The sequence below is a fragment of the Diadema antillarum genome, unplaced genomic scaffold (genome assembly GCF_040938485.1).
Source record: "Diadema antillarum isolate AM-2024a unplaced genomic scaffold, OU_Dant_1.0 seq00000994_RagTag, whole genome shotgun sequence".
Taxonomy (NCBI): domain Eukaryota; kingdom Metazoa; phylum Echinodermata; class Echinoidea; order Diadematoida; family Diadematidae; genus Diadema; species Diadema antillarum.
The window spans coordinates 301,839-329,459 of NW_027271832.1; the positions used below are offsets into that span (position 1 = coordinate 301,839).

The window sequence follows — 27,621 nt, forward strand, 5'->3', positions numbered from 1 at the left end:
TGATTCAGTTAGACACAACTTGGAATAGTGTCCAAGAACCATGAGACTTAAACCAGGGCTCGACACTAACGGTGGCCCGGTGGCCCGGGGCCACCAAAAATGAAAGTCGGGCCACCAAATTTCAAAAAAGGGCAAATTTGGTGACCCGCCTCGGGCCACCAAAATTTTTTGAAAAGTATGTCAATAAATTCGTAACTTTTTGCGCCGGAAATTAGCAGTTAAATTTGTTCAAAGGATGGATGAAAAGGACTGAATGAATGCCTGAGAGTGAGTGTTGCAAGTTTGTTAAAGTTTATTTATGAGTAGATATGTCCAACTTCTAATTCTTACTATCATAAATCTTAAATATTTGACTCATTAAAAAAGAAGGACTTTTAATGTTTTTTATTGTTTTTTTCGGGACACCAAATTTTTCTCTCGGGCCACCAAAAATTTGAAATTTAGGATTTTGGTGGCCCCATCGGGCCACCAAACAAAAAAGTTAGTGTCGAACCATGCTTAAACCCCCAGGCTCCATGATTTGACATTTCCCGTCGTTGGCAATCACCGCTCTATAATATCTGTCCTCTTGTTCCCTTTGTATATTAGAATTCGCAGCGATTGCATTTTCTCTTCACTGAGGTCAACTCATTATTCCATTCAGATCTGGCTTTCTTTTCTTTTTTACCCCAGATGGAATAAATCTTGGCCTACCACTGGCAGGGATCTGTCATCATGTCAGTCTACACTCAGCTGGGCTGATCCTCCGTGCTCCCTAGCTTCAGGACATAGCTGAGAGCTGTTTGGCAAGTTGTCAGGCAGTATCCTTCCTCTCCAAATAAATAGCTGTGCCAGGAAAGACCAAGAAAAATGAGTGTGTCGCCATGACAACAATATCACAGTTGCCAAGAAAGTCATAAAAAGGCTGATTCTGAACAGCGCTAAAAAGCTTACACGTTTGCTCAACATTTACATAGCAACGTAGAAATGTGCGATGTCTTGTGAAGTCTGAACTTGCCTCATATGAATGTAATGGTGTTTGATGTTTTGCATGGGGATGCAAAAATGTTGATTGACTTTCTTTGAAGCCTTAACTCACCCCTCACAATCATGGTGGTATTGTGCATGGTAACATGCCCAAAATAAAGTAATGGCCAAATCCATCTGTCATAAATGGAATGGTGTTGGACATTGCACATGGTTAGGTAAAAAGACTTGCTTTCAGTAATATGGAAAACTCACCCCTCGTGAATGAATTCCTCCATGGCATTGCACTCTGAGACAAATTGAGGCATGGCCGACTTGATGATGACGTAACTCAGGATCGGGAGAAGATCATCACAGCCACTAAGAATAGCGACGGTTAAGAAATATCAGTGAAACTAACTATTAGTGGACTGACTTTGAGGATACAGTCATACATGTACACTAAAGAAGTCATTTTCAAAATCTTACAAATAAAAACATGAGTATAAGATGAGCACTGCTCCTTGGTTTTGTCTACAAAGTGTATGGTGTTGAAATCTATATTACCGGAGGGTTTCCTTGGTGGTAGAATGTTTCTGAGTGCAACATGTATTTGTTCTTGGATGTGAGAGTGGTCCAGAAAAGACCCACTCAATCTCGACATTTCGACAAACATCTACTCCCGAGGACAGTAAGAATATACTTACTGAAACAGTGAGATGGAGTGGTATTTTTCAGGACCACATTCATATTAAAAAAGTCTCTTCAAAATAAAACACATAAATATTCTAGTGGGGTTGGCAGTTCAAAGAAAATGACACACCTTTCTTCATCTCCACTAGTAACCTCCTATATAAATAAAGCTTTCTACCTAGAAACTGTAACGAAAATACAAAATATCCTTTGTCCAATTGTTAGAATTTCTTGTAAGAGCAAATATTTTCATGTGAGCAATTTTTTGCACTAGGCTAGATAGATGAATTTCTCGTTTTTAATTCAGCAGAATCAAAACATAAATTGAGTGTTACATATAACTGGCCAAAAAAAAAAAGTGTGCAATCATTTTTGTATTAGTTTCTTGTCACCTGAAACGAACAAAAATTTCCACACCACAAAAATGTTCACTTTTACAGTACTGCCCACTTAATGACCTAAAGAGGTGACTATCAGATATTAATTTTTTATTGAAAGTCTAAACCATAACAGGTTTTCATTGAAAGTCCACACCATAAGAGGTTTTTATTGAAAGTCTAAACCATTCGAGGTACCTTCCTACTTTCAGTTGTTGTTTTTTTTTCACCATTTTTTACACTGCAAGTATTCCAATATCTTGATACTCACACTGAAGTTTCTGGGCTCTGCCTTGGCTTGCCTTGACTCTCAAAGAAGTCTCCAACACACTCTATGATGACCTTTGACACTCGCACTAGTAACAGAATGAAAACACAATGTAAAGTACAAGACATTCTATGAGAGATGATCAAACATACGGCAGCAATGGACTTTCTTCTATCATATCTCTAATTTTATGTCAGACAGCTGATGTGTGTTTGTGCTACTGTGTGTGTTTACTCTAGGCTAAGATTCTTTTACTCTTTATAGAGAAACTGGGTATATAAAAACATAGGACACCAAAAAAGCCACAAACGGATTCTTGAACCTGTGACAGGTTCTGATCGGAAAAAAAAAAAAAAATGTCCTGAACAATGAAGGGTTTTGAATTAAACCCATAATATTTGTTTGGAAACCACACTTTCCCATATCGGGAGGATATCAACGTTATATCTTGTCAACTGTGTTTGAGGTTGGATCATAATAGCCACAACAAAAGTCCAGGAACATGGAAACGGTATTGATTGCAATGAGGTTTTCATCAAGCTGAACACTGAACAAAGCCTTGCACTGACTGCACATAGCAAACTAGTGAAAGAGGAGCATGTGTCATTCCCCAGCCAGCATTTCATCAGTCCATCTAAGCTCTATTAATATTGTCCATACTGATACTTTGACGATAAATTGATGATAAAAGCAGTGTACTTGCGAGTGATCATGAGAGTCTTGTATCACAGTCAAGCCAGTTCTGTGCTGGGGCACTCATGGTATTAGAGTAATTCCACAAAGAATTGTGATTAATCCATTACCCCAGAGAAATGGTATATCCCCATTTGCCTTTTCATATACAGAACAGGTGCGTCCTAGAATACAATGGGTTAAATCAAATACAAGTAACATATTCTGCATACCAATACACTCTAGCTTCTCAAGAGGACAGGTGTATCCCTGAAGTTTGCACAGTTCCTCCACAGCTGGTTGGTAAGGGTAACCTTGAGAGGCCTGGCTGCCGTCTTGAACAGTGCCCTCTGGCAGCAGGCAAAACTTCTCATGGACTCCGATGTGCTGCGGCATGGCGTGCTGGTACTTGGTCATGGCGATGGCTGCTGACTTCTCCTTGCTGTAGTTGAATCGTCTGTGATTTTGTGGACAAACATAGATGTGAAGCAAACATCATGTAAGTGTAAAGACCTTAAGAAACATTGCTAACATTTGTAGATGATAAAATCAAACAGGAAATGGCAATGCAGTAAAATATGTGATATGCTTTGGCACAAAACTTTATCTAAACAAAAATACCGTCCTCTCAAACTTATTTACTCTGAAAATATTAAAAGAAAATCATCAGGCTGAATAAGCTTACTTGCTTGTTTTTACTGAGAAATTTATTATTGTATATCTTACAGTATTCATACACACTTGATGAATCTGAGAGGGTGATCTGATTTCAGATATTTTGGTCTAGATAGTCCCACAAGATACTATCTACAATTTTTAATGGGCCTCTCTGACCTCAGGCAGTTTTGGCTTTGATGTTGTGTGTGTTTTGTCTTCCAGATTTGCTGAATAGATATGGAGTGAAATATACACCTACTAAGTAGATGATGGATCGTGATGCTACAGGAATATTGTGAGGATATTTGTGGTCATACTTCTCCTTCAAAAATTCAACCACTTATGATCACAAAACATCAATTTTCAAACATTAGTACAACAGACCATTGTCTAAACTAGTTCCTGCCCAACTTCTCCCATTGGTCTCTTTCACAACTGCACCTGTATTTCATATTTAAAAGCTCCACATATCACAATTAAATGATAACAATAGGGCAAATGTCTCATTTACCTGAATAACATGAGGAGAGGCTGCCATATATCCCTGAAGAAGAACACCTCGATGACTGCTATGCACTGCTCCTTGGCCGTGGTGCTGTTCAGCTGTTCATAAACAGCCACAAGGATTGACAGCAGTCTCTCTGCATTAAGAAAGAAGGACCCCAAAAACAATTTGTGACATTCGAGCCTACTGGGGTGGAGATATATTGGTAGAAGGTACTTTGAGCAAAATGATTGAAGTTTTAGGATAGACTGTGAGAGACTATAATCCTACATGTCATTTTTACTGCTACAAGAGAACCCTCTTCACCTATATCACCGTGAGCAGATGATATGCACTTGAATTTGCCACACTGTAATGTAAATTGTCAATTGCACACTTTCGTACCACACTTCATGTTATCTCTGATCAAGATTGCACAAGAAAATACAGCATACTATACACTAGGGCAACAGCAAAATGTGCTAACACTATCACAGAAAAAACAAAAACAAAAAACTGTACATCAAATTTTCCACAGGAAATTACTGCATGTAGCATTAAAGGGAAGGTAAACCCAAAGAACAATGTGGATTGAGTGAAAGCAGCAACATTAGTAGAACACATCAGTGAAAGTTTGAGGAAAATCGGACAATCGATGCAAAAGTTATGAATTTTTAAAGTTTTGGAGTTGGAACCGCTGGGTGAGGAGACTACTAGGGGATATGACGTATGAGTGGACAACAATACAAAGAAAATATAAAGGAAATTCAACAAAAATTCACTTTTCTAGAATCATGAAAGAGCAATGGACCAACCGTTTTCAGAAAGCAGGGGGAATAATTGCTACCCTTAACATATGTCAATATCAAGTTGATGGAATTTATAATTTTCATGAAAAATGGATTTTTGCAGAATTTTCTTTATATTCTCTTGGTATTGTTGTCCACTCATACGTCATAACCTCTAGTAGTCTCCTCACCCAGCGGTTCCAACATCAAAACTTTAAAAATTCATAACTTTTGCATCGATTGTCCGATTTTCTTCAAACTGTCACTGATGTGTTCTACTTATGTTGCTGCTTTCACTCAATCCACATTGCTCTTGGGGTTTATCTTCCCTTTAAGAAATAGCTTCACAAAATAATATTCATAACTTTGACTCTGCTGGGAACTTATGCCAAGTCATCGGTAAACATGCAAAGAGGAAACAGCAAATATTTCTGTTTTTGTTTTGTTTTTCACCCCCCCCCCCCCCCTCCAAGTTCTATGAGAATCTGCACATAGGTGGCAACCGACAAAGGACAAGTATGTGCCTAGTAATACCCCTGGTAGGTCAAATGGGAATTGAGTTTGGGGAAAGGGAATGAAGATATCATTATCACTTAGTTACAAAGACATCTTCTTTGGTCTTTTCTGAGAGTAACTTAGTCAACTTTCAAGCATTACATTAGGATCATGAAACACTGTTGCAAGGCTAGCAATGAGCTTGTAACTCTTCTTAAGTTCTACTGCCTCAAGACTGACTTAAAATCTTGAGGGTTATTACCATCATTCGAACCACATACCGGTGAACATGAGTACATCCTTTGAGATGTTTTCCAGGTGTCTCTTTACAGCCTCAGCCTTCATCTCGGCAATCCGCTCCTCCCCACCCTCTCCTTTTGGCTCCGATTCCTCATCATTTCCGTCCCCCTCCACCTCTCCAACATCTGCATCTTTGCCATTGCTCACACTGTGTTTGTGGTCACCATTGGTGGTTACAGATTCCTGGTTTGGGGTGGTTTCACAATCCTCCTTTTCATCTTGCCTGACACCCTCATGTTTGCCAGGTCTACATGAGTCATCTATGCTCTCACTGTTTAAAGATTTATCTGACAAACGACCATCACTCTCATTTCTTTCAGTGCTGTCGTCATTGATTTCTCTTTTCTTAGTCCTATCTTCCACTTCACTGTCTACACACTCATCACCATTGGTATCGGTTTTCTTTGTGACTTTGACAGTTGAGGTTGACTGATCGTTTATAACGTTGCCACTGTCATCACTTGCACCTAGAGAGACCTTTCCTTCTTCAAGGTCTTGGCACAATTTGTCTCCATCTTCCACAGCTTTCACAATATCTTCCCTAACTTCACTCACAATCTTTCTCATGGTATCAACTACCGAGTTACTGTCATCCTCTTCATCTGCTGCATCATCACTACCATTGCCAAGGGCAACATCATCTCCTTCAGTTCTCTCAGTTAAAACATCGTCAGAGTCTGCTGTGGACACTCCATTTTGCAATCCCTTGTCAGGTGTCCTACTCTCTGAGTCACCATTGCGCTCGTGTTTGCCATTTTGCTCAGTAGTCCTTTCACCATGAGGCTCCGTTCCTCCCGATTTCCCGTGAATTCCATCATTTTGTTCATCTCCCTTTCCGACAGAAACGGAGCTCTCTTCCTGCTCCTCCTCCTGCTCCTCCTCCTCCACAGCGAGGAGTTCATCCAAGGCATCAGTGCTCATGTCTGCGGGTGAGAAGAGCAGGCTGTCCGCCTGGCTGGATGGGCGGGAGTCCGACGCCTCACTCTCCATGCTGGATGTGCTGTTCTCCCTCAGAGCATGCAACCTCTTGGACAGCATCTCATCCATACTCTGGTCCAGCTCATCTGGCGTGGTGAATCCATCCTCAGGAATAGCTCTGGGCTCTAGAAAAGAGTTTACCAATGAGTTAATATGAGTTAATTGTACATCTGTAGGTTAACTCATGTTGAATTGAAGAGTGTGCACACATTTCTGGAATATGTTCATTACCTTTTAATAAAAGAAATATATTTCAAGATTTGTTCTCCTTTTAAAGCACTTCTGTTTTTCTATTACACTTCGAGGAGGAAGAACTGTTTTTAATTTGAATTCTAAACATGCTAATGACACTGTGCATGCTCAAAGGTTTTTACCTCCATTGCTCAATGTATGTATTTCATTGGTAGCTCTGTACAGACACACACCAACAGTCTAATTGTCAATTTCCATCACAGTTTTGGAGAAGGTTTAAAGACCTGGGGGGTGTTTCATAAAGCTGCTCGTAAAGTTACGAACAACCTACGAGCGACTGGTGATCAGTTCTTGTGCTGAATTATGAAAATTCTGATAAGTACAATAGTGTATAGCACATCAGAACTGATCACCAGTCGCTCGTAAGCTGTTCGTAACTTTAAGAACAGCTTTATGAAACAGGGCCCTGGTAGTGTGGGGAAACCATGGACTAGGAAGGCTGACCTCAGCTAAAATATATTCAAGAAACCCCGTAATGATCTGTGTACAGCTGATCACTATGTAGGTAAACACACAGCTGAAGATTCTCAACTGGAGTCGACCGTTACCAGTGAGCGTACGCTTCGATGCACACATTCGCTGATGGGCGCTATTCATGGTCTTTGAATGTACCCTGATGGACAGCGAATGAAGATGGATTCAATTGGACCACCCGTGTTTACCCACTCTACTAGGTCTTTCAGGACAACTAGTAAGTTTCATGATAACTTCAAATTCTGCGTACACACCATTCACACAGGTTGTCAATAAATACCAAAATGTTTGCCAGAATCTTTTTGGGGGCTTACCCAGCCTAGCAACAAAGAATGTATGTCACATGGCAAAAGACTACAGGAGGAGAAAAATAGATGATTAAATGAAATAAAAAATGGTGAAAGAAACAAGTGAAATGACTTGATGCCCACAGGGCATTTTGGCAAGGAACATACACAAGTCTGAAGATCAAATTACCTTATCTACGTGTATTCAATGTGAACAATTATGATCTATATAAGGGGTTTTAGCAGCACATTAAATTGCAACTAAATATAAGCTCTAACACATGCAATATTCCCTGATATCCAATTCATCACCATCCAGTACAATATAATTAACTCGTTGAGGACGAGTCCCAAGTATACTCACTCAGGCAGGGGTCTATATGGGAAATGTGAATTGTAGCAAAATTAGCCCGTCCTCAACGGGTTAACATTAGTATCATAAGATACAGGTGATGTTCTATGGACATCAGAAGATACCACCCCATGGTGACAGTGATAGGGGCAGAGTGGCTCACCCTGGAGTTTGAGGGGAACAATGTCCTTGTAGGGCACCACGATCTCTTCAATGGACATCAGGTCCTTCTGGATGAGAGGCATGATCTTGTGGTAGATGATGATCTGGTAGCGCTTCAGGAGCTGGGTCAGCGGGTGGCCGTCGGACGACAGGATCTCAGTGACCAGGTCATGGATGAGCTTCAGGTCACGTGGTGATTCCTGCAGACGCTGACGCCAATCTTGGAGCCATGTCTGATGGGGGGGGGGGGGGGGGATTGAGAACAGTATTCATCATTTTACATCCTGTTTCACTAAACAAAACTAGAGAAGCACTCCAAGAGCGCAGACCTCCGCCAAACAGCTCATTCCCACCACTGATCTCGTTCTTCAAAAGAGATAAGTGATTTCCACCCAAACTTATGTGTGCTGAAAGTCGCCCATTTTCCCCAATATAGAAGCCTTTTGTTACGTCATCAACTTCCAACTGCATGGCTCACCTCGCCTTAGCAGAAACTAGAGCACGCACTTTAGTGCATGTTTGAAAACCTCAAAAATGCGCAGCTTGAACTCCCAAGTTCATTGACCCTACCTGCCAACATATAAAAAATCCTTCATAAAATCCACAATTGCTGAATCGATTACTACCAAAATTTAATCATCTATTACTTGTGTCATTCTCAACCTTTCCTGCAAGTTTCATCCAAATCTGTTCACAACTTTTTGAGTTATTTTGCACATGGACAAACAAACCAACGAACAAACAAACGCCAAAGAAAACATAACTTCCCCCCTCGGCAGAGGTAACAATGATAATACACATTTGTACCATACAGAAAGTGTAGTGGGAGGAGGGGTAATATTCAGATAAGTGTTGACAATTAAAGCAGACATTTGTCATACATTTCATTTGTTTGAATGTTGACAATTGCTCAGTAACATTATATTGGCAGAACTTACAGTCTCTAAAACCTCTTCACCAAATCAAGATATCTTGTAGTATGCACACACACACACACACACACACACACACACACACACACACACACACACACACACACACACACACACACACATGCACACACCAACACACACAGATGCACACACAGATGCACACACATATCCAAATAAATATCAACAGAATTTCTATAGAAAACTGTCTGAAATGCAGATAGGAATAAATGAACTAGAAGGACTGTGCTGGGTGAGTGTGATGACCATCATACCTTGATGCTCTCATACTCCATAATGTTTGCATACACCACTCTGAGCTCCATCTCCTCTTTGGTTGGCTGACCGCTGGATGAGAACCGCTGGGCAGCCTGCTCATGTAGTCTCTGCTGCCTCTCCTTGATCTTCTTGGCAAGCTGGCAGTTGTTGGGTTAAGGAAACCTGACAGAGTTCAAAGGTCACAGCCCTTACATATGGCAAAGCAATCCAAATATCTTGATAAAAAAGAAGATTCCTGCTGTAAGACCATGACATTTGATATCCGAAAAGTCACTGTTACCACTTATAGTATGAGAACCATATGCATACTCCCATGTATACACTTTTGTGTCACATGCATCTTTTCAAATGGGGGATGTTTATTTAAGCAAGCTACTAAAAACTGTGCCTACTGCTGGCTCAGTGCTGTTTCATTGCATGATAATGCAAAATGCAAAGATACCCAGACATTTACAAACTTCTGAATCATATTATACAGTGAATGACAAAGGATTCCACATCCTTTTGCTCACCGAGAAGGAGGTTGACTAAGTCTTTTATGATTATACACCTAATGCAGTTAATTCATGATACTGATTGTTACCAATTCTATTTGACCAAACTTCTCAACAGTTCTTTGATAAATGGTATCTCTTTTTCTAATCTTAAAGTAAAAACACCATCTGGAAATGATATTGCACACCGATTTTTCATTCCTGGACTATCCTGGACTATCCTAGACTTTTCAAGCCTCACCTTCAAAGACACCTACATATGCAATCTCTTTATTTCATGATTATCAGTCATATAATCACAAATTTCATCATTTGTCTGTTAATTTTCTTTCCATGTCTTGAAATCTATGTCTATTTTGCCCTTTTGTAAATAAAAAATTAAATATAACATCATACCATGACAATTCCATTCATTTTCATCATCATTCCGTATATATCCATGCATTTCTTAAGGAAGAAAATGCATACAACAGTTTTTTGAAAGGATACACTGGCTTCTCTGGCTCTAGCAATGGCCATGTTCTCCATCAAACGACGCTGGAATGTTAGATTCTGTAGACGACAAGAATGGAAAGCATCACAAGACATCATATCAGACTGGTACAGTGTTAATTCCTCTGTGTCTCATTTAGTATTGATATCAAATGTAAGATAAGAGAACATTCCAATCTCTAAATGTCATACATCTGTATTTAAAGGTATGAAATAGTCAGACCTTTAACATATATACGACATATCATTATGAATCAGTATTACTCTTATCATAAAAAGCAAAAGTCCTATCTTTTTTGAAGAAATAGTACCTTTATAACATTCCATAGGAATGCATACGAAATGGTTTAGTGAGAGAAAAAAAATGAATGATACAGATGAAGCTATTATTCCTACCAACAAAAAAAAAATTCCTACAAATAAGTCAGACTTACAGTGTTCACCGCAATTGTATCTGATGTTTTTTCTTTCCTGTCTAGATGCAAGTTTATGTTGAAGTCATTAGTTGTAAATATTGAAGAGCCCATGTTTATGCAGTATTCAGCCTACAATGACGTGTGAATGCTTGGAGTCATATTGCCCAAATACATTGTTAACCTCAATAAAATCAATGAAAAGTATTGCATTCATTAGGAAAGTTTGGCAAAACAGAAAGAATTGTACCCAAAAACAATCAAATAACCCTCCCCCAAAACAAACAAACAAACAAACAAACAAACAAACAAACAAACAAACAAACACAAACACAGACAACAACAGACAGACATGGTTTTCCAGCCAAACATGCACACAAACAGGTTTCAACCAGCTCTGCTGAAGAGCTGTAGTGTCTTTGTTATATGACACAGAGACACACAAATACATGTATAGGACTGCAAGGTATAAGATATCTATCTCATATTCAAGGATATTCATAAATATATAATATAATGGTACTATAAATACCACATATGTATTTCTCTCACAGACCAACAGATTTCCACTAAAAAAAATAATAAAAAGATGCTGTGGTACTTAATAAAAATGTGCATGACCTATAAATGACAAACTTTACCAGCAAAAAATGCGGCAGAGGAAGTTATTAATGATAGAGCTGGTTACCGGTATATGACCTACTGCATGGATATCTCATGCTTATTGTACAGGCATCTAGCATGAGTCAGCACCAATGTCTTATTGTGACTCTTTTAACATTATACCTTGAAGTATATTATGCACCTATGTGAGTATGAGAATTTTGGAGGTAATTACCTGCATATCATTGATTGATATTAACTTTTGCATCAAATTCATTAAAAGTGTGACAGTTTCTCCAACTAAAAGCATGAACACCAAACAACATGATAATTCAACCTGAAAAGTGGTGAAGTAAAAAGTATATGATGGCAATAATGATAATGTTACAAGTTCTAATGCATCAACGTAAAAGCAATAACAACAATAAGTAATAATATGTCTTACGTGTAATAAGATACATATTTATCACTTGGATCACCCATTTCTGACAGTCTCCTGAAACATCCAAATCCCAGTGGCTATGTCCAAATAATATTCCAGAGGGGTAATGTGGTGAGAATTCCAAGTGTGCAAATCAATCCAAAATTCCAGGCTTTGAAAGCACAGCAAGAGTCCCATCCATTGGGAGTAAAGAGCTATCTCATCAGATAATGCTAAGTTCAATGTATCAGGACAATGCAATATGATTTGATCTTATCCTCACAGGACTCCACAACGCTGGACACAAGTTGTTCCTTTTCGATAACAAATACAACAAGAACAACAACAAAATCAAGTAACTAATTAAGTACTTCACATCGAGAACAAGTGTGACCACACTGAGAGAAGCAAGATCAGCAAACCCCAGGTGACATTATTCAAAACTATACTCCATTCATGGGTGTCTATAGTAGTGTAGCCAACAAGTCCCCATTTGGAGAGTTACTCTGCTTTGATACTAGCTTGGTGGGCTACATCCAGCTTTACCAGGTACTCAGTCAATATCAGAAAATCTGTATTTAATGACAGTACCCCTACGATGAATGTATATGCTGGTATGATTTTTGATGGATGGAGAACTAAGTCTAAAGTTGTAAGTACCAGTAACAATTGTGGAATTTCACTGTTATGCTTTGATGGTTGCTTGTCAAAGGGCTTATCACAGATATTCCAACTTTAGCATCCCACCACCCTCCTTTTACAGGACACAGAAAATACACTTTTATATACACAAGACCCACACACAACACAACACACACATAAGGATAAATAAATACAGACAAGACATACAATAAAGAACAGACATACATGTAGATCAGTGACATACACGCACACACTCACAAAGACACACACAAATTCATGAAAGAGTCTGATGACCTTTCTTCCACAGGTATGGCCACTGTCAGCAAAAGTTTGTTGAACTTATTGACTACTTTGTTATTGGATTCATTCCCAGGGGCTTGGCAACATTCCTGTATGTTAATTTTTTGTTTCACTATTTATTGGCAAACAAAAACTTTGAAAAAAACAAACAATTGTCAAACAAATAATCCCAGTGTACTGATACAATAGATACATGCTCTGGCATGTTGCACACTGTTATAAAAAATGGTCATTTGTAGACACACTTTCTAATGCACATTTTCACATATTCATGTGTGTGTCAATATGCAACCTTTTACCATGATAGCTTTTTCAAGCTCTTTACCAAATATTTTCTGATTTTGTTATCAGTTTCTCTTAACTCTAGATTTTTATGATTCCAGAATCTCAATTAGCAAATTGTGGTCCGGCAGTGTTTTCAAATCCTGATTTGCTCAATTCACGGTGTGCACTTAAAGACTGTGAGGGCTTGACCTCCAAAACAGGATTGGGGAGGCAGAGCTTAGCTTGACCCTACATTTACTTCCACCCACAGCCCATGTGAAATTTAATGCAATCTGCCCATGCTGCACTAGCTGGTATGTGCTTTGTGAATTTGACTGACAGGTCAGGTAGCTTCTACCTCCAAAACTCATATCATGATTACAATTGCGATCCAGAAACATCAATGTGATTTTTTATTATTAGTTTGTTGGTAACGTTTCATATTTTTATATGTCCATTGTATATGTGTGTAAGGGAATGCATTGCATGAGGGCTCACATGCCTATTCAAGGGCAACAGTAAAATAATTACTTTTGTGAGCCCTAGCCAATGTGTTGCATCCCTGTCCATACTGTTTGTGTTATACGTCAACTGTGCTATTTCCATTTGAATGTATGTCATGCAACTGTTATTGTTATTTTCATTTGGCTGAATAAATAATAATGATGATTATAATGATGATGACGATGATGATGATGATGATGATGATAATAATAATAATAATGATAATAATAATAATAATAATGATTATAATGATGATGACGATGATGATGATGATGATGATGATGATAATAATAATAATAATAATAATAATAATAATAATAATAATAATAATAATAATAATAACTAGAAGACAAATTCTTCTCTCATCTGAAAGGGCTCTATGTTTTACATTTAAGATCCATAACTCAAAACAAGTTAGCAATCACGATTCACAAATATGATTACACGAGGGAATCCTTTATCATCTGCAGGGGTAGTTAAGTGAATGAAGAGTGATACTAGTTATTAACCCCCTCCCTGTGGGAGCAAGGCAGAGTCCTATACAAAGTATACAGGAATTTTAAACTCTGGTATGGGATGGGTTCACAGCTCACCACAATGGCTTTGTTCTTGCCAGTCTGCATCCGACTCAGTCTGCTCCTATAGGCAGCCATCAATCTCCGGTTCTCTCGGTATGCCTTCTCCAGGGGACTGAGGGTATCATCCCTATTAAAGACAGTTTGACACAGAAGACACACATGACTTGGAGATATGAAACGTATTTAACCCGCTGAAGACGAGTCCCGAGAATACCCAAGCAGGTGCAAAGGGAAATGCATGTAATAGCGGAATCAGTCCGTCCTCAACGGGTTGAGACAATCATCTAGCTTCTCCTCTTTCTTTTCTTGAAATGGAGAGAGATGTGGACCTTGTGCATGGACCATTTACAGACTGTTGCTAGTCATCTGGGGTGGACCAGGGGGGACCATGCAGTTATCATTCACTGATTTCCCAGAAGGTATGCTAGAAGTAGAGAAAGATTTCAACATGATCCTACATATTCCATGGCATTAGAATCAGTACTGTCTGAAGACTTTGTTTTTGGCATACACAGCTGGGTAGTGATGATGATTGCTTGTTGCATTTTAGTTGGCAAATTCCCAAATTTAGTTTTATTAGAACATTAAAATACCTTTATTCTTAAAAAATAAGCATACAAGTGTTTAAAAAAAAATGCTTATCTCCTAGATAAGAAAATACATATTAAATTTTTAAAACATCCTAATGTAGCTTGTTACATTTTGATCAAACTCATATAAATTCATAAAGGTATCAACATTGAATGTTGTATTCTTTCCAAAGACATCTGATACATCAAAAATGATGTATACTGACAAATATAAGTGAGTCAACATATTAACTACAGTCTGCACATGGTTGACACAGTATGTTGCAGATGTTGCCAGGGTGCCTGTAAGATAATACAACAAACCTGCAACTCAAAGCAAAGTAGCATGAAAGTGATTGTTTATTTAGAGTTACAATGGGCAAAATTGCACAAGACAGCATGCTCAATCTCATGAAGGCAGATCAAGAGTGAATTTATGAGCAGAAAACCTTGAAAATGCAACAGAAAAAATATTTCATTGAGATTTACTTTTATTCACTAATACAAAAAGAATATTAATAACAGATAATTGCAGTACTTAAAAAAAAAGAAAACTGGTTTTAATGATGCAAGTTCAATGACTCAAATTCCTGAAATGAGATGTTTCTACCAGCCCAATATTCTCAGATCTATGTTGGTACTTTTCCATCAGGTGGTCATTTGAACTTGCTAGTCTACACACTCTAGCATTTATATCTCAAATACTTCTAATAAAATTAGCCAGTTTCTCTTGAAATGAATGTTCAGTACAAAACTCTATGGAGCAGTGAAGAATCTCCACTGGTTACACAGCAATACATGACATTACAAAACAGACTACAAAAATCGCTGATTGACAATTAAGATTCCATTCAGGTTGTTCCCCACAACACACAGATACAGCATGGCAGTTGTAATGGCAGCCTTGGCATTCAATCTTGCCAAAGTGTTTGACATATAACAATGACAGGAAAGCAGTCCATCACTTCAGCATTGCACTCACTCTGCTATCTCACAAAGACAAAGGGGAAAAAAAAATGTAGAAATGCAGGGATACTGGAAATCTATGCACAAATGGCCAAAATCTTCAATTCAATCAAGTAAGAAAGACTATATTTTGGAGCGACTTGTAATACAGAGGGAGAGAAAAGAGAGAGGAAAAGTGCAAACTGTAGCATACCTGCACTTTACCATGGAAGGCTGTTGTGCCAGCAGAGACTGGGTGGGCTATAACGACTAGACGGTATAAGTACCATGCTAAATTCCCATCCAGGCATAATCCACACACTAGAACATGGACAAACAGGCCACCGAGACATAGCGACTCGCTCAACAATCTTTCACTTGCAACTGACCCCGAGAAAAACGAATGGGTGAAGGGTGATTGGCGTGCTGCGTGATTCACCGCCGCGAGCCACGAGCAAGCGGGAATCACAGGTGCACACACCTCTCTCACAGGAAGGGGTGACAAAGTGACAAAGGCACAAAGGATGGGGAGACCTTTGGGCATGGCCATCACTGAACAATCTTGAAAAAATATATCACTAATTTACTCCTTGAGAATCATGCATGAGCAGTTGCCCATACACTCTTTCTACACATAACTCTGCTGAAAAGTTTTGTATGTACATATTTTCTTATTCTTTTTGTTATTTCCTCGATACATGACAACATACTATATTCAAGTTAGGTATACTTTAGGCATTTAAAGGCAGTAATGATGAAAATATATATTTTTCTGTTTTTTCACATTATTTTGATTACGTTCTAGACCATGTGGACAAGCAGAATTGTCAAAATATCTAAGTTGCAGTAAAACAGATACGAATCCAATGGCTAACATTCTATGGTGCAATCATTATCAATTTCATCGTTCTTTGCTATAAAACATATTCTCATCTGCAGAGGATTTGACAGGCCTTTATACCAAATTCTTATCTGCAAATTGTTCATTACATGTGTTTCTGTTTTTTAAGCTGCAACACTGAGAGCAAAATGATGCCATATTTTGGTTTCTCCAGGTTACTCCAACTATAAAGCAAGTGATCTATCAAACAGAAAACATGTCACGGAAGGCCTAGTGTTAACAATGCCTGAAATTTATGTGCAACATATCTCACCAACATAGAATGGATGATTATCAAAAGTCATTTGCGCTTCTCATCATGTTTCAATCAAAGAGCGAGCCAGAGTTTTTCATTAGAATGTAAAGGACTTCCAAGAATCCAGACAAAGCAGGATAGCATGCACTTTTCCACAGAAATGAAAGTGACTTTCAGAGGATGACCTAAGAGTGTTCCACAACTTGAGGCAAACTTTGAGACCTATCAGTTTTCACCAATTATCTCTAATATCCTGGCCTTTTATATGCCCTCTCCACCACTTGCAACTGATATCTCCTACATGTTTTACATTCAAAAGGGTGTGTGTTGTGTGTGTGCGTGTGTATGGGTGTGTGTGTATGGGTGTGTGTGTGTATGTGTGCGTTTGTGTGTGTATGGGGGAGGGGTGGGGTTGAATTTCAGGGGATAGAGCAAACGGACATATCAAAGTCAGCTGACATAGAGCTGATCATGTGTTGGCATGCCTGTTTCATTATCTTCTAGCAGATCGCCAGGAAAACAACAAGGTTTGGGAATTTGCATGTCTATGGAAACAAAGAGCTGCTGTGTAGTATTATGCAATGCAATATCATGTGATGCAAAGCTCAGCCCTGTTGCATAAAAGTTGAAATTCCACATAAGTCAGATAATCAAATATATACAATGTAAGTCTCTGAACACTCAATTCTGATTGGTTGACACCTGACTTATGCTTGATTGCATCTTTTTATGCCACAAGCTCCAGGATACATTGCTCATGCTCTCTACTTGTCTTTCACACTGTATCATCTGATACTGACAGAATGACTTTACAGTGTAGACTACTAGCTACGTATATACATGGACAATGACTTAAGACATATTTCCATCACTTAAAGGGAAGTATTTTCAAAATGCTCCACAAAAACTACTGACACCCTTGATAGCTTCTCTATACAGTCACAGAGTTGTCTCAAATAACAGTGTCAGACTTAGTGAGCCATCCTGTATGCAACTTTGCATCATAAAAACCAACTCAAAATCACCAGGTAGATTTTTGTTTAAAGTTTTAGTCAGATTTTGAAAGAAGAGATTCTCAGATTAAAAATGATGTGAACAACTCACCAACATAATCTGTTTCTAACTAGCTGAAGTAGTGACTACAAAAAAAAAAAAAAAAAAAATCTGTACTCTGAGAATGTAACTCTTAAGAAAAGAGGCTTTGAAGTGCAGCCAGGGTCCACTGGGACACACTGCTAACGTGCTCTCTCTCTCTTTTGTCCACAAGAACACACACACACATACACACTTTTTTTTTGTTTTTCAACGATGTTTATTCTGTTCCATTCAAAGTAATAGAAAAAAAAATAACAATTTTCATTTGCTACAATTGAAATGACGAAAATATACATTTGTGATCATAATAGCAACACACACACACATAATAGCAACACACACACACATAATAGCACACACACACACACACACACACACACACACAAATCATTTATCAATTGAACACAATAGCAACTGCTACAGAAGGACTAGGTGAGTTTCTGAAACTTAGAATACTGCATTCTAGTCTAGCAGGTTTTAATCACGAAAGTAACCTCTTGATGATCTAAATCTCTGTGCTTAGGTTTTGTTTTCTGACATAAAGTCCAGAGCATGACTAGAATAGATGGTCCTACAAAAAACACAACAGATCCCTCACAAACAACAACAAACAAATGAAAAAAACAACCTTTCAGCAAAATACTAATTTTCAAAATCAAGGATATCTTCTCTGAACAAATTAATTCCATTGCCAAAGTCACATCTAAATGTGTGACTTCTACAAGTGAGCCCTCTAGAGGCCAGTCCAAGGCATTGTAAAGCAAGCTGTATCAATATCATGGAATTATTATCTTTGCCTCACTTGGTCAAGACAATATATTTTACAGACAGGCCACAAAATGGAATCCTATTTCTGGCTGATTTTGTATTTTTCTTTAATCTAAACTAGTAGATCTCAACAATTAAAAACCAAATATCAATGCTCCATTTAAGAAAGCAAAATCATCCGAAGGAAGATTTTTTTTTTTCCAATATTACATCATCTCTTTGTACGTATTTATAATTGAGTTTGAAATGAAGTTCCAATCATTTACATTTTTCTCATGGAGGTAATTATCTAAAACTGACATTTACTTGATTGATTTTTTCTTAAAAAATCAGGCTTGTGTATTCCATTTTATGAGATTTTTCATCCACAGCACAACATATTTGTGTGCAAACTAATGGAAGTATTGTGTGGTGATCTCATCAGTGCTTCAAATTTGCATGTATGTCACTGTAAGCAATAGCCTGATGAAAGAGAAAAAACAAACAAACAAGCAAAGTGAAAACGCAGAGCTTTCCACATATGGTTATAGTGTAATATTTACTCAACAAAATTTTGATTGTGATTTTGATGCTTTAACTCAAGCCAAATGAAAGAGAACTTTTGAAAAGAAAAGACTTTATATTTCTCTTCATTGCAAAATCCATGGGTATGCTAAATGAAGATTTGCTGAAACTAATTTGATACCACATACAGTTTGAAATTCAATTTATAGATAAGCTTAGGTCAACGCTGCACACTGGCACTAGTCCGACGGTCCAGGACCAGTAAAAATCACTGTTGGACTAGTAACTTTTTCAGGAATGGACCAGTAAAAAATAAAAAATAAATAAAAAAGTGTGCAGCCCTGCCTAGACAGAACCCTGGTTTGGAAACATTACTTGCTCTCTTTCAGGTATGAATGACAACACACATATTTCATATCACATGAGTTGCTGACATTTGATGTTTGAATTTCAATTGATTTTGTACAGCCTTGTGGAGTACAGTAGGAGAATGCTCGAGATCCCACAGCTTGTTTTCAGAAAGAGGAAATCAAGGCAGCTACTGTGACTCACTCACCTTAACAATGCTAAAAAATACCAAGGAGTAACACTATTTGAATCTTAACCCACTGAAGACCAGTCCAGAGTATACTCAGGCACGTGTCTATGGGAAACGTGTTATAGCAAAATCAGCCCATCCTCAACGTGTTAAAGTCAAACCAAAATTACAGAAGGATGGACATTTAATGTGACCTCTGGAAATCTATACTTTTGTTTACTTTTTGTCCTCCTTATCCCTGAATTGATTTTATCTGATCAAAGTACAGGAGCACCTACTTGTAACTCCAATTAGTAGTTTCTTTGTGTGCTTGTGTCAAAAGCCTTGCTTGCTTGGTGCAGCTTTAGGTACAATCCCCTGTACACTGCTGCACAGAGCGTTTTCTTCCATTGCATTGTATACACAGACACACGAACAGACATTTTTTATGGTTACTAATCCGAGCTTCCTCTCTTTCACTGACAGGGATCAAGAGGATTAGGCAGAGTTAATTAAGCCAGGCTGGGGATGCAGTTAGGTATTGTTTCAAGGGCTAATCTGCTAGACAAAAAAAGAAAAGGTTCTTGAATAGGATCAATAATAATCCATACATTTGGCAAGACTACAACTCTTTGCGATCAAACTTTGGATGACTATTTTTCTCTACCTCCTGTAATAACCTGAAGAGAGACACAAATAGTTTAAGTTTAAATAGTTTAAAATCTTAGGACTCTACTCATTTTGAATTTGATATCATTACCGTTTGCATAAAAACAAGTTTATATTTGATATTAAGCAATAATGCTTGCCAATGCTTGTCAAATGCATAAATTTCTGGACAAGATATATCATTCATTGCCAATATAAAGACTGTGGTATTCAACCTTTATTGCGCTTTGTTTGCCAGCTGTCACACATGCTGGAGTGCTTTCTTCGCTGACTGGCACATATGTCTGGAAACTAACTGTCAATGAATAGAGAGATTACCTAATCCCCTTTTAATCCCTATTACATCACCATGTGCCCTCTGTTTAACTGAGGCAAATTACCATATATATCTCAGTGGGCCTGACAACTTATACTATTAGGTCACGTCTGGAGGGATCAACTGAATACTGATGAGAAAGCTTGATAAGTAAAAGCTATGAGATTGAGCAGATGAAGGGCTAAAATACCTTGTAGCATCCTTATTCAACAGAACAGTTTTGAATGAAAACGAATGAAAACAAATCTGTTCCCCATGCTCCTACTGAAAGACACATTACAAGCATACCTCATAGGTGGTCTTCACGTTTATCACGTTCAGTAGCAACCATCCCCCCTCCCCATCAATGCTTTAGCAAAATTATATTGACAGATGTATAGTGTATATACGTACCTGCTCCTAGAAGTTTGGCCTAAAATTATGCTTATAGGTCAGTCAAAAAGAAAATTCTTCCATTGCCACTTCAATGTTGTTAGAATCCTCACATCTCTTATGTTCAACACCAGAAATAAAACATGGTATCACAGTCTGGCAAGTACAGCAATATCTCCCAGGCTTTGTTTGTTTGTTTGTTTGTTTGTTTTTTAATGCCATGAAGGAAGAGGAGGAGACTAGGCATGCAGACAAGATCATACCTCTGAACAGCAGGCTGGAAAGATGGAGCAGTCCCACTCTGTTGGCCTGGATGCTGGACGGTGGGCCGTACCACTGCCACGTGGGTGGGCACCGACTGACTCAAGGTGGAAGGGACTGATGGAAACATGGAGGGGCTGATGCGTCCAGTGGATGCTGACAAGGACAGCATCATGTGAGGGCTGCTGCCCCTGGGCTTGGTGGACTGAGTGTGAGATGGAGGGGGCTGGGATGGAGGGGGTTGGAAAGGAGGAGGGGGAGATGGGCTCAGGTTTGATGAGAAGTGAGCCGTAGGCACAATGAGGCTTGTGGTGGAAGTAGAGCCCTCTTCTGTTGCAATAAAATAAAGACAAAAAAAACACCAAAAACAAATATGCAATGATAATAATGACAAGGACAGAATGAAAGTAAAATAAAATAAAGAATTTAAAGATCAGTGATGCAATCAAAAAATCAGTGATGTTTCCATGAAGGTTACATGTCAATATCAACTATCAGCCCAGGGTAGGGATTACGCTTTAAATTAAAATGGTAATCACCTATAACCAATGGTTTCAATATGGTAAAAGGGTGGGATATGTGGCAGAGACAAGGGCAGGTTGTTGGTGGAACTGTCATAAATCAATCCCTGGTTCACATTTCTTCATACACCATGGATGCATAGGAATTGCCATTCATCAGTATACAAGAAGAATTCTACACATTCTGCCAGTATGTACACGTACCGTAATTGATATTAGCAATATGCTTAGGGTGGAACTTCCTTTTAACTCTTAAAGCAGGAAACGCAATGCACGCACTGTTATTCTGGCAGTCACAAGTTTCCATATTTGCAGGTCTGTGGCTATTTTACAGAATGGATGACGGGAAATTGAGATGGAAGTGGATTTCAGATAGCCTTGTGCAATTAATTAAAAAAAGAACACTACATACAGCTTTGTGAAGAATGAAATATACATATATATTTTTTTTTTTAAGAACAAACCTATCACTTTCTGCATGGAGATTAAACAGAAAGAGCTAAGGGGTAGATCAAAAGAAATATGAACATTATCTTTGTATGATTTTGTATCTTTTTGCCCTGATATGGTCAACCTTTATGCTCTTTATATCTTTACAATCATTCTTTGCAGGGTTGGAAAATTTACCAGCTGCCACTGGTTATCATTATGAAGCAGAGTCAATCCAACTATGGAACCATGTGTAATCTGTTTCTGTACATTATGCATTCAAGGGTCAAGTTCACTCAATTCTGCTACATGATGTGATAATGGCCTTTAATGAGCATGGACATATTGTAATCATCAAAAGTAACGTCTCCTCCAGTCACACTACTCAACCCTTGACTCCTGCATAGACTATGCACTATCTCAACCAACTTATAGATTGGGAAAACAACTGAAAACTGTCTACTGTTTCATCTACCTCTAGATACAAGAGATCTATGTACTTTGACCCTTGATGACAATCAAAGTAAGAGACATTTTTGTTTCACTTTCATTCTCTTTGTTAGAAGATCCTGAAAACATTATGTTTAGGAAGCCTACAAGCTAGTGGTTGCATGCAATGAATTTCCTAGCTACCAGATTTTTCTCAGTTTAAGAGTGCAAAATAACTAATCAGAAAAGGGGTTACAAAGGGCTCAGAAGCACATCACATACATATGAGACTGAAAACGACAGTTGTTGTGATAAGAGGCTGATTAAGAAGTATCTTATTATACATTGTACATTGTATTACAGAGAATTTCTATTGATTTTTGTCACTTTAATAGGTATCACCTGACTGTTTTTTGCATGGACTGGAAATAAGTAAATAGAGTCTTGTGACTGCATGAATTAATTACTTGCAGAGATCAAGATGTGGAGGGAACAGTTTTATAATTCTCCCTTGCAGACTATTAAATGCTACACACCTTACTTGCAGTCTCACTTAAATCAAATTCACTTTACTTACACAATTATTGGGCCACATATAAAACTCCACAATCTTTAAAAGCATAAATATATCTAATATGATAAAGTTTCCGAGAGAGTACTAGCCATTGTACTGGTACATCATAGAAATTAATTGAAAGCCATATTTTAAATTGATTCAATGTTGGCATCACTGCCAAATGAAGTACTATGCAGTAAATATCTCCTTACCCATATTTGCCATGATGGCTGACACACGTTCACTGCACTGGTGAGCTAGCTTGGCCATTCTTAGGGCTGTCTTTGTCTTCAGGCTAACAGGCCCTGGCTGGGCAGCTTTTGTAACAACAGCAAGGTTAGAAACAAACACAAAATGAAATATGTCAGAGAATATCTGAAATTCTGAGAAAAATATGCAGAATCTGCAAGACCTTTAAATGATCCTGAAATGGTACTCAAGGTCAAAATGAACAGGCCAGTTCCCTTGTTGTTGCTGTTTTATTTCTGTATTCAAATAAGATATATATAACAATGAATAGAAAATACACACATAATAGTAAGAAATGGAGGATCTCCAATTCAGCCAGACAAATTTATTACAAAATGCAGCCCTCATTTATTTACATTCACTGTGTGCTTGCCCTAGGGCCAAGACAATGAAGTTTTCATCTCATCTGTCCCAACTGTATATTTCAGGACATAGAAACCAGTTTGATTCTAAGTAATTATCTCTACATAGAGTCTGGCTCCTTTGTTATCAGGGACAGTCTTTGTATGGCAAATACCCATTAAATTGTAATGTATCAGTATTCCAGTCAAAATTCATACATGAAAGACATTGTAACATGGCAAATCTATAGAGTATCTCCCTGAAAGAGGGTGATTGATATCTTAAAGGGACTGTACAGTACTGGTTGAGGTAGGGATTCATGTTTTGAACATTCCTAAATGAGATAATGAAAAGCCTCTTATGAAATATGAAAGAGCATGTAATTCTAAGAAGGATTCAACGTTTATTTGATGAAAATTGGTTTTCAAATGGCTGAGATATCCAAAAAAGTGCTAATAATAAAAGGCGACATGCCACAACTTTATTAGGATCTCTTTGTTTCACCTTGTTTTTGGATATCTCAGCCATTTCAAAACCGATTTTCATCGAATAAACTTTTGATACCCCTTAGAACTGCATGCTCTTTCACATCTCATAGAGTGGTTTCTGAATATCTCGCAAAACGTTAAAAGCTAAATCTTCACCTCGACCAGAACTGTACACACGGTCCTTTAACCCATTGGAATGGTTTGTTTTTGCTACAACATGCATTTCCCATCTATAGACACTTGCCTAAGTATACTCTTGACTTGACGTCCACGGGTTAAGACACTGATAATTCTTGTATCAAAAAGAGAATAAAACGAAGTTCATATACTTCTTGACACTTGTGCTTTGTTTACACAATCTTCTTTTTTTCCACTGTATGACACATTTTGGCAAATACACTCACTTCTTGTCACCACAACTCCATGTATCCATTTAAACAAATTTTCCATACAGTTCCAACAGGGCTTTTAAAAATGTTTCTTTTATTTCATGCAGGCTTTGGAGAAGACTTTGTATCAAGCATGAGTTGCGAGTTCTACATAAAAGAAAAAAATTATATCATGACCAAATGTCAGTGATCAAACAACTGCAAACATTTTTCTTTCTTTTTTTTTTTCAACCACACAAGAAAAGTGGTTTCAGCCATTTATGTGGGACAAGACTTATTTTGAGCGGGCTCACTAGATCCTACAGTGCTTAACAATTTACTGGGTGAATTCCCAGCATTTTCCTGTAGTTCACAAGCACCAAAAAAAAACTAACACCAAAATATAACCCTCTCTCTGAAATATCTGATAACTGATCTTATAAAGTGAGCCATACTGAGTGTTATGGGTAATTACAAATTTTATGTTCTTGTTGTTATGGACAGCCTGACTTCAAATAACATGTAAAGAAACATTTGCATTATTTATTGAGTTCTTGAGGCAGCATCAACAATGTTCTAGGATGAAAAACTTCACATTTTTCACACATTCACACTGTTTTTCACTTCTTTGTAGATGATTTGGGTTGCCAGGAAGACTTTTAGAAAGGACAGAAATTGTAACATTATGATTACCTTTATTTCTTGCATCCTGGAGCAGACACTGTGAGATGTACTGCATGCAGCTCAGGTATTGCAAATAGGCACCCTGAAATGAAATTGCACCATTTAATATAAATAATGAGATGTGACACTGACACTCAATCCAGAGATGTAACTGCTAATACAATCTTCCCTATGCAATCATCATATCATTGTTGGACATTCCTGCCATTAAGTTATGACTGGAAAATGTAATGTTTAGCCAAATTTTAGAAAAAAATCTGTAACTTTTTGACCCTCCTAAACTCAAAGAATAAAAAAAAGAAAAAGAAAAGAAAAGCAACGGAAAAAGGAAAAAGTATGTGACAATGTGTTTTGATCAAAATGATAGCATAGGTCATGATCACTTTCAGTTTGTTAATAAGTGATGTCTAATTGGGTGGCACAGCTTACAATACTTGTGGTTTCTGCCGTGCTATATTGTATGACAAAATATTGTCCCATGTATTACAAAGTACAGAGCCCAACAAAATCTACTATGTATAACGAACACTCTGATAGTAAGAGAAGTTGTCGTGGGGAACAGTGTGCTATTGACACCATAAAATAATTTTCCTCGATACTCATCGCATATTCAGTCTCTAAACATACTAATGCCCCTCGTAAAAGAGAGGATAAATGAATTTTTAATCAGTACACACTGTAACAATATGTAAATATTGCAAAAATGCATCACCTTGTAGTTGTCAGTCATGTTTTCTTAATCAGTTTGTTGAAATGTTAGCTGTCTAAATACTCTAGTATACTCTAATGACTCAAGATTTATTATCAGACACCTTATACATTTGGTTTAGCTGATAATCATATGTAGAATAGTCTGTAATAGCGCATTGAGATACTTAACAAGTATGAAATGCGTGCTATATAAAAAACAGCTATTACTATTATCATTATAGAAGCACACACAATTAGGCCATGTAGAAAAAAAAAAAACATTAATAGTTTCTTGTCCCCGCCTTTATCATTTTTTAGCCATGTCAACGTTTTTTTTTTGTGTGTTTTAAATAAAAATTCGAAATTTCAATTATTTTTCACTGTTTCCAGCCATTGAACCTCGCACACGCACAGCCTAGTACAGATTGTACTGTAGTTAAATATGAATGGAAATTAGACTACCCAAATAGCGTTGTCGGATCGTGGATCGGCCATAAGTGTGCTCATCCTCCCTTTTTTTTCCAAAAAGTTATGATGAGAAAAAATGATTATTTTCATATTAGTATTAGATACTACATGGCCTTAAAACCATCGTTTGCTCCTGCTGTTCCCAATTGAATCATGTTCACCAGGGTATGCTTGCTATACTATTGATAATTCTGAACTAAATAAGTAAATTCTCATTTGTGGGTGTGCATAGAATATCTACATTATGATTAACATTACTGAGAAGTTTTGGTGTGTACACTGTAACGTTATGTGTTTTCTTTTCCATGTGATGTGTAGCAAACAATTGTCATTATGCCTTTCTTTGCTTATTTGAAATATTAAGTCATAATACACACTACACTATACTACTAGTATGGTAAGTTATACACTTCCACACTACATGCTACTTGACATATGCAAGTACAAGCACATAAATGTGCGTGTCGTGACTGTGATGACTTCGAATCGAACACTGTCACTCACTACTCCGTGTAATCTATGTATTTCTACGGAGTGCTATCTGAAAGGTATGGGCAGCCGTGGGCGTGGAAACTGTGACTGACCTGTGCATTGCCGTCGCTGTCGAGCTCGATAGCTTGTCCGACAGCTTTCATGGCCGTCTGCAGCTGTGCTTGCCCGCTATCGTTACTTGGTTGTCTTGAATCCATTTCCTCATGAATTAATACAGGTTATGATAAAATGCTGGTGAAATCGTGCCATTAAATCCGCAAACCCACAGGTTTTACAAGTAAACAGACCTCTCCACCATGTCCAGCAGCCCAACATATGACGTCATTCCTTGTTAGTCTGCGTTCAAGCTTATATTTCTCTATTCTCGTACCACATAAAACGAGTAGGTACTAGAACTTCTGAAGCTGCTTTACCCGTACCTAGCTTCATAGCACGTTTGTTTGTTTGCTGGCTTGCTTGCTTTTTTTACATGCGGAAGAAAGGCCCTAGCTAGTTCTTCATTGGATTGCTCTCAAGTTTCACTCCCATTTAGGAGTGGCTATCAAAGACTTATAAATGAAATGCTTTTATAGGCCATCGATTAAACTGGATAGAACATGGAAAATAGATATCACAATTGATTACATAATTGAATAAATTCAGATGAACAG

At 37.8% G+C, this 27,621-nt stretch overlaps 1 protein-coding gene across 1 annotated transcript; it reads right to left on the reverse strand.

Moving 5' to 3' along the window:
* Positions 1-536: 536 nt before the first annotated feature.
* Positions 537-27,304, reverse strand: LOC139742290 (VPS9 domain-containing protein 1-like). The gene is made up of 14 exons (XM_071652870.1): positions 27,064-27,304; positions 25,331-25,403; positions 23,403-23,507; positions 21,258-21,585; positions 14,119-14,230; positions 10,376-10,438; positions 9,389-9,529; positions 8,186-8,417; positions 5,661-6,782; positions 4,124-4,253; positions 3,189-3,412; positions 2,287-2,371; positions 1,222-1,326; positions 537-825 (listed from the first exon to the last, which is right to left on the reverse strand). Exons 1-14 carry the CDS (start codon positions 27,166-27,168, stop codon positions 729-731), a joined length of 2,922 nt encoding a protein of 973 aa, XP_071508971.1. The 5' UTR covers positions 27,169-27,304; the 3' UTR covers positions 537-728.
* Between the last annotated feature and the right edge of the window lie 317 nt (positions 27,305-27,621).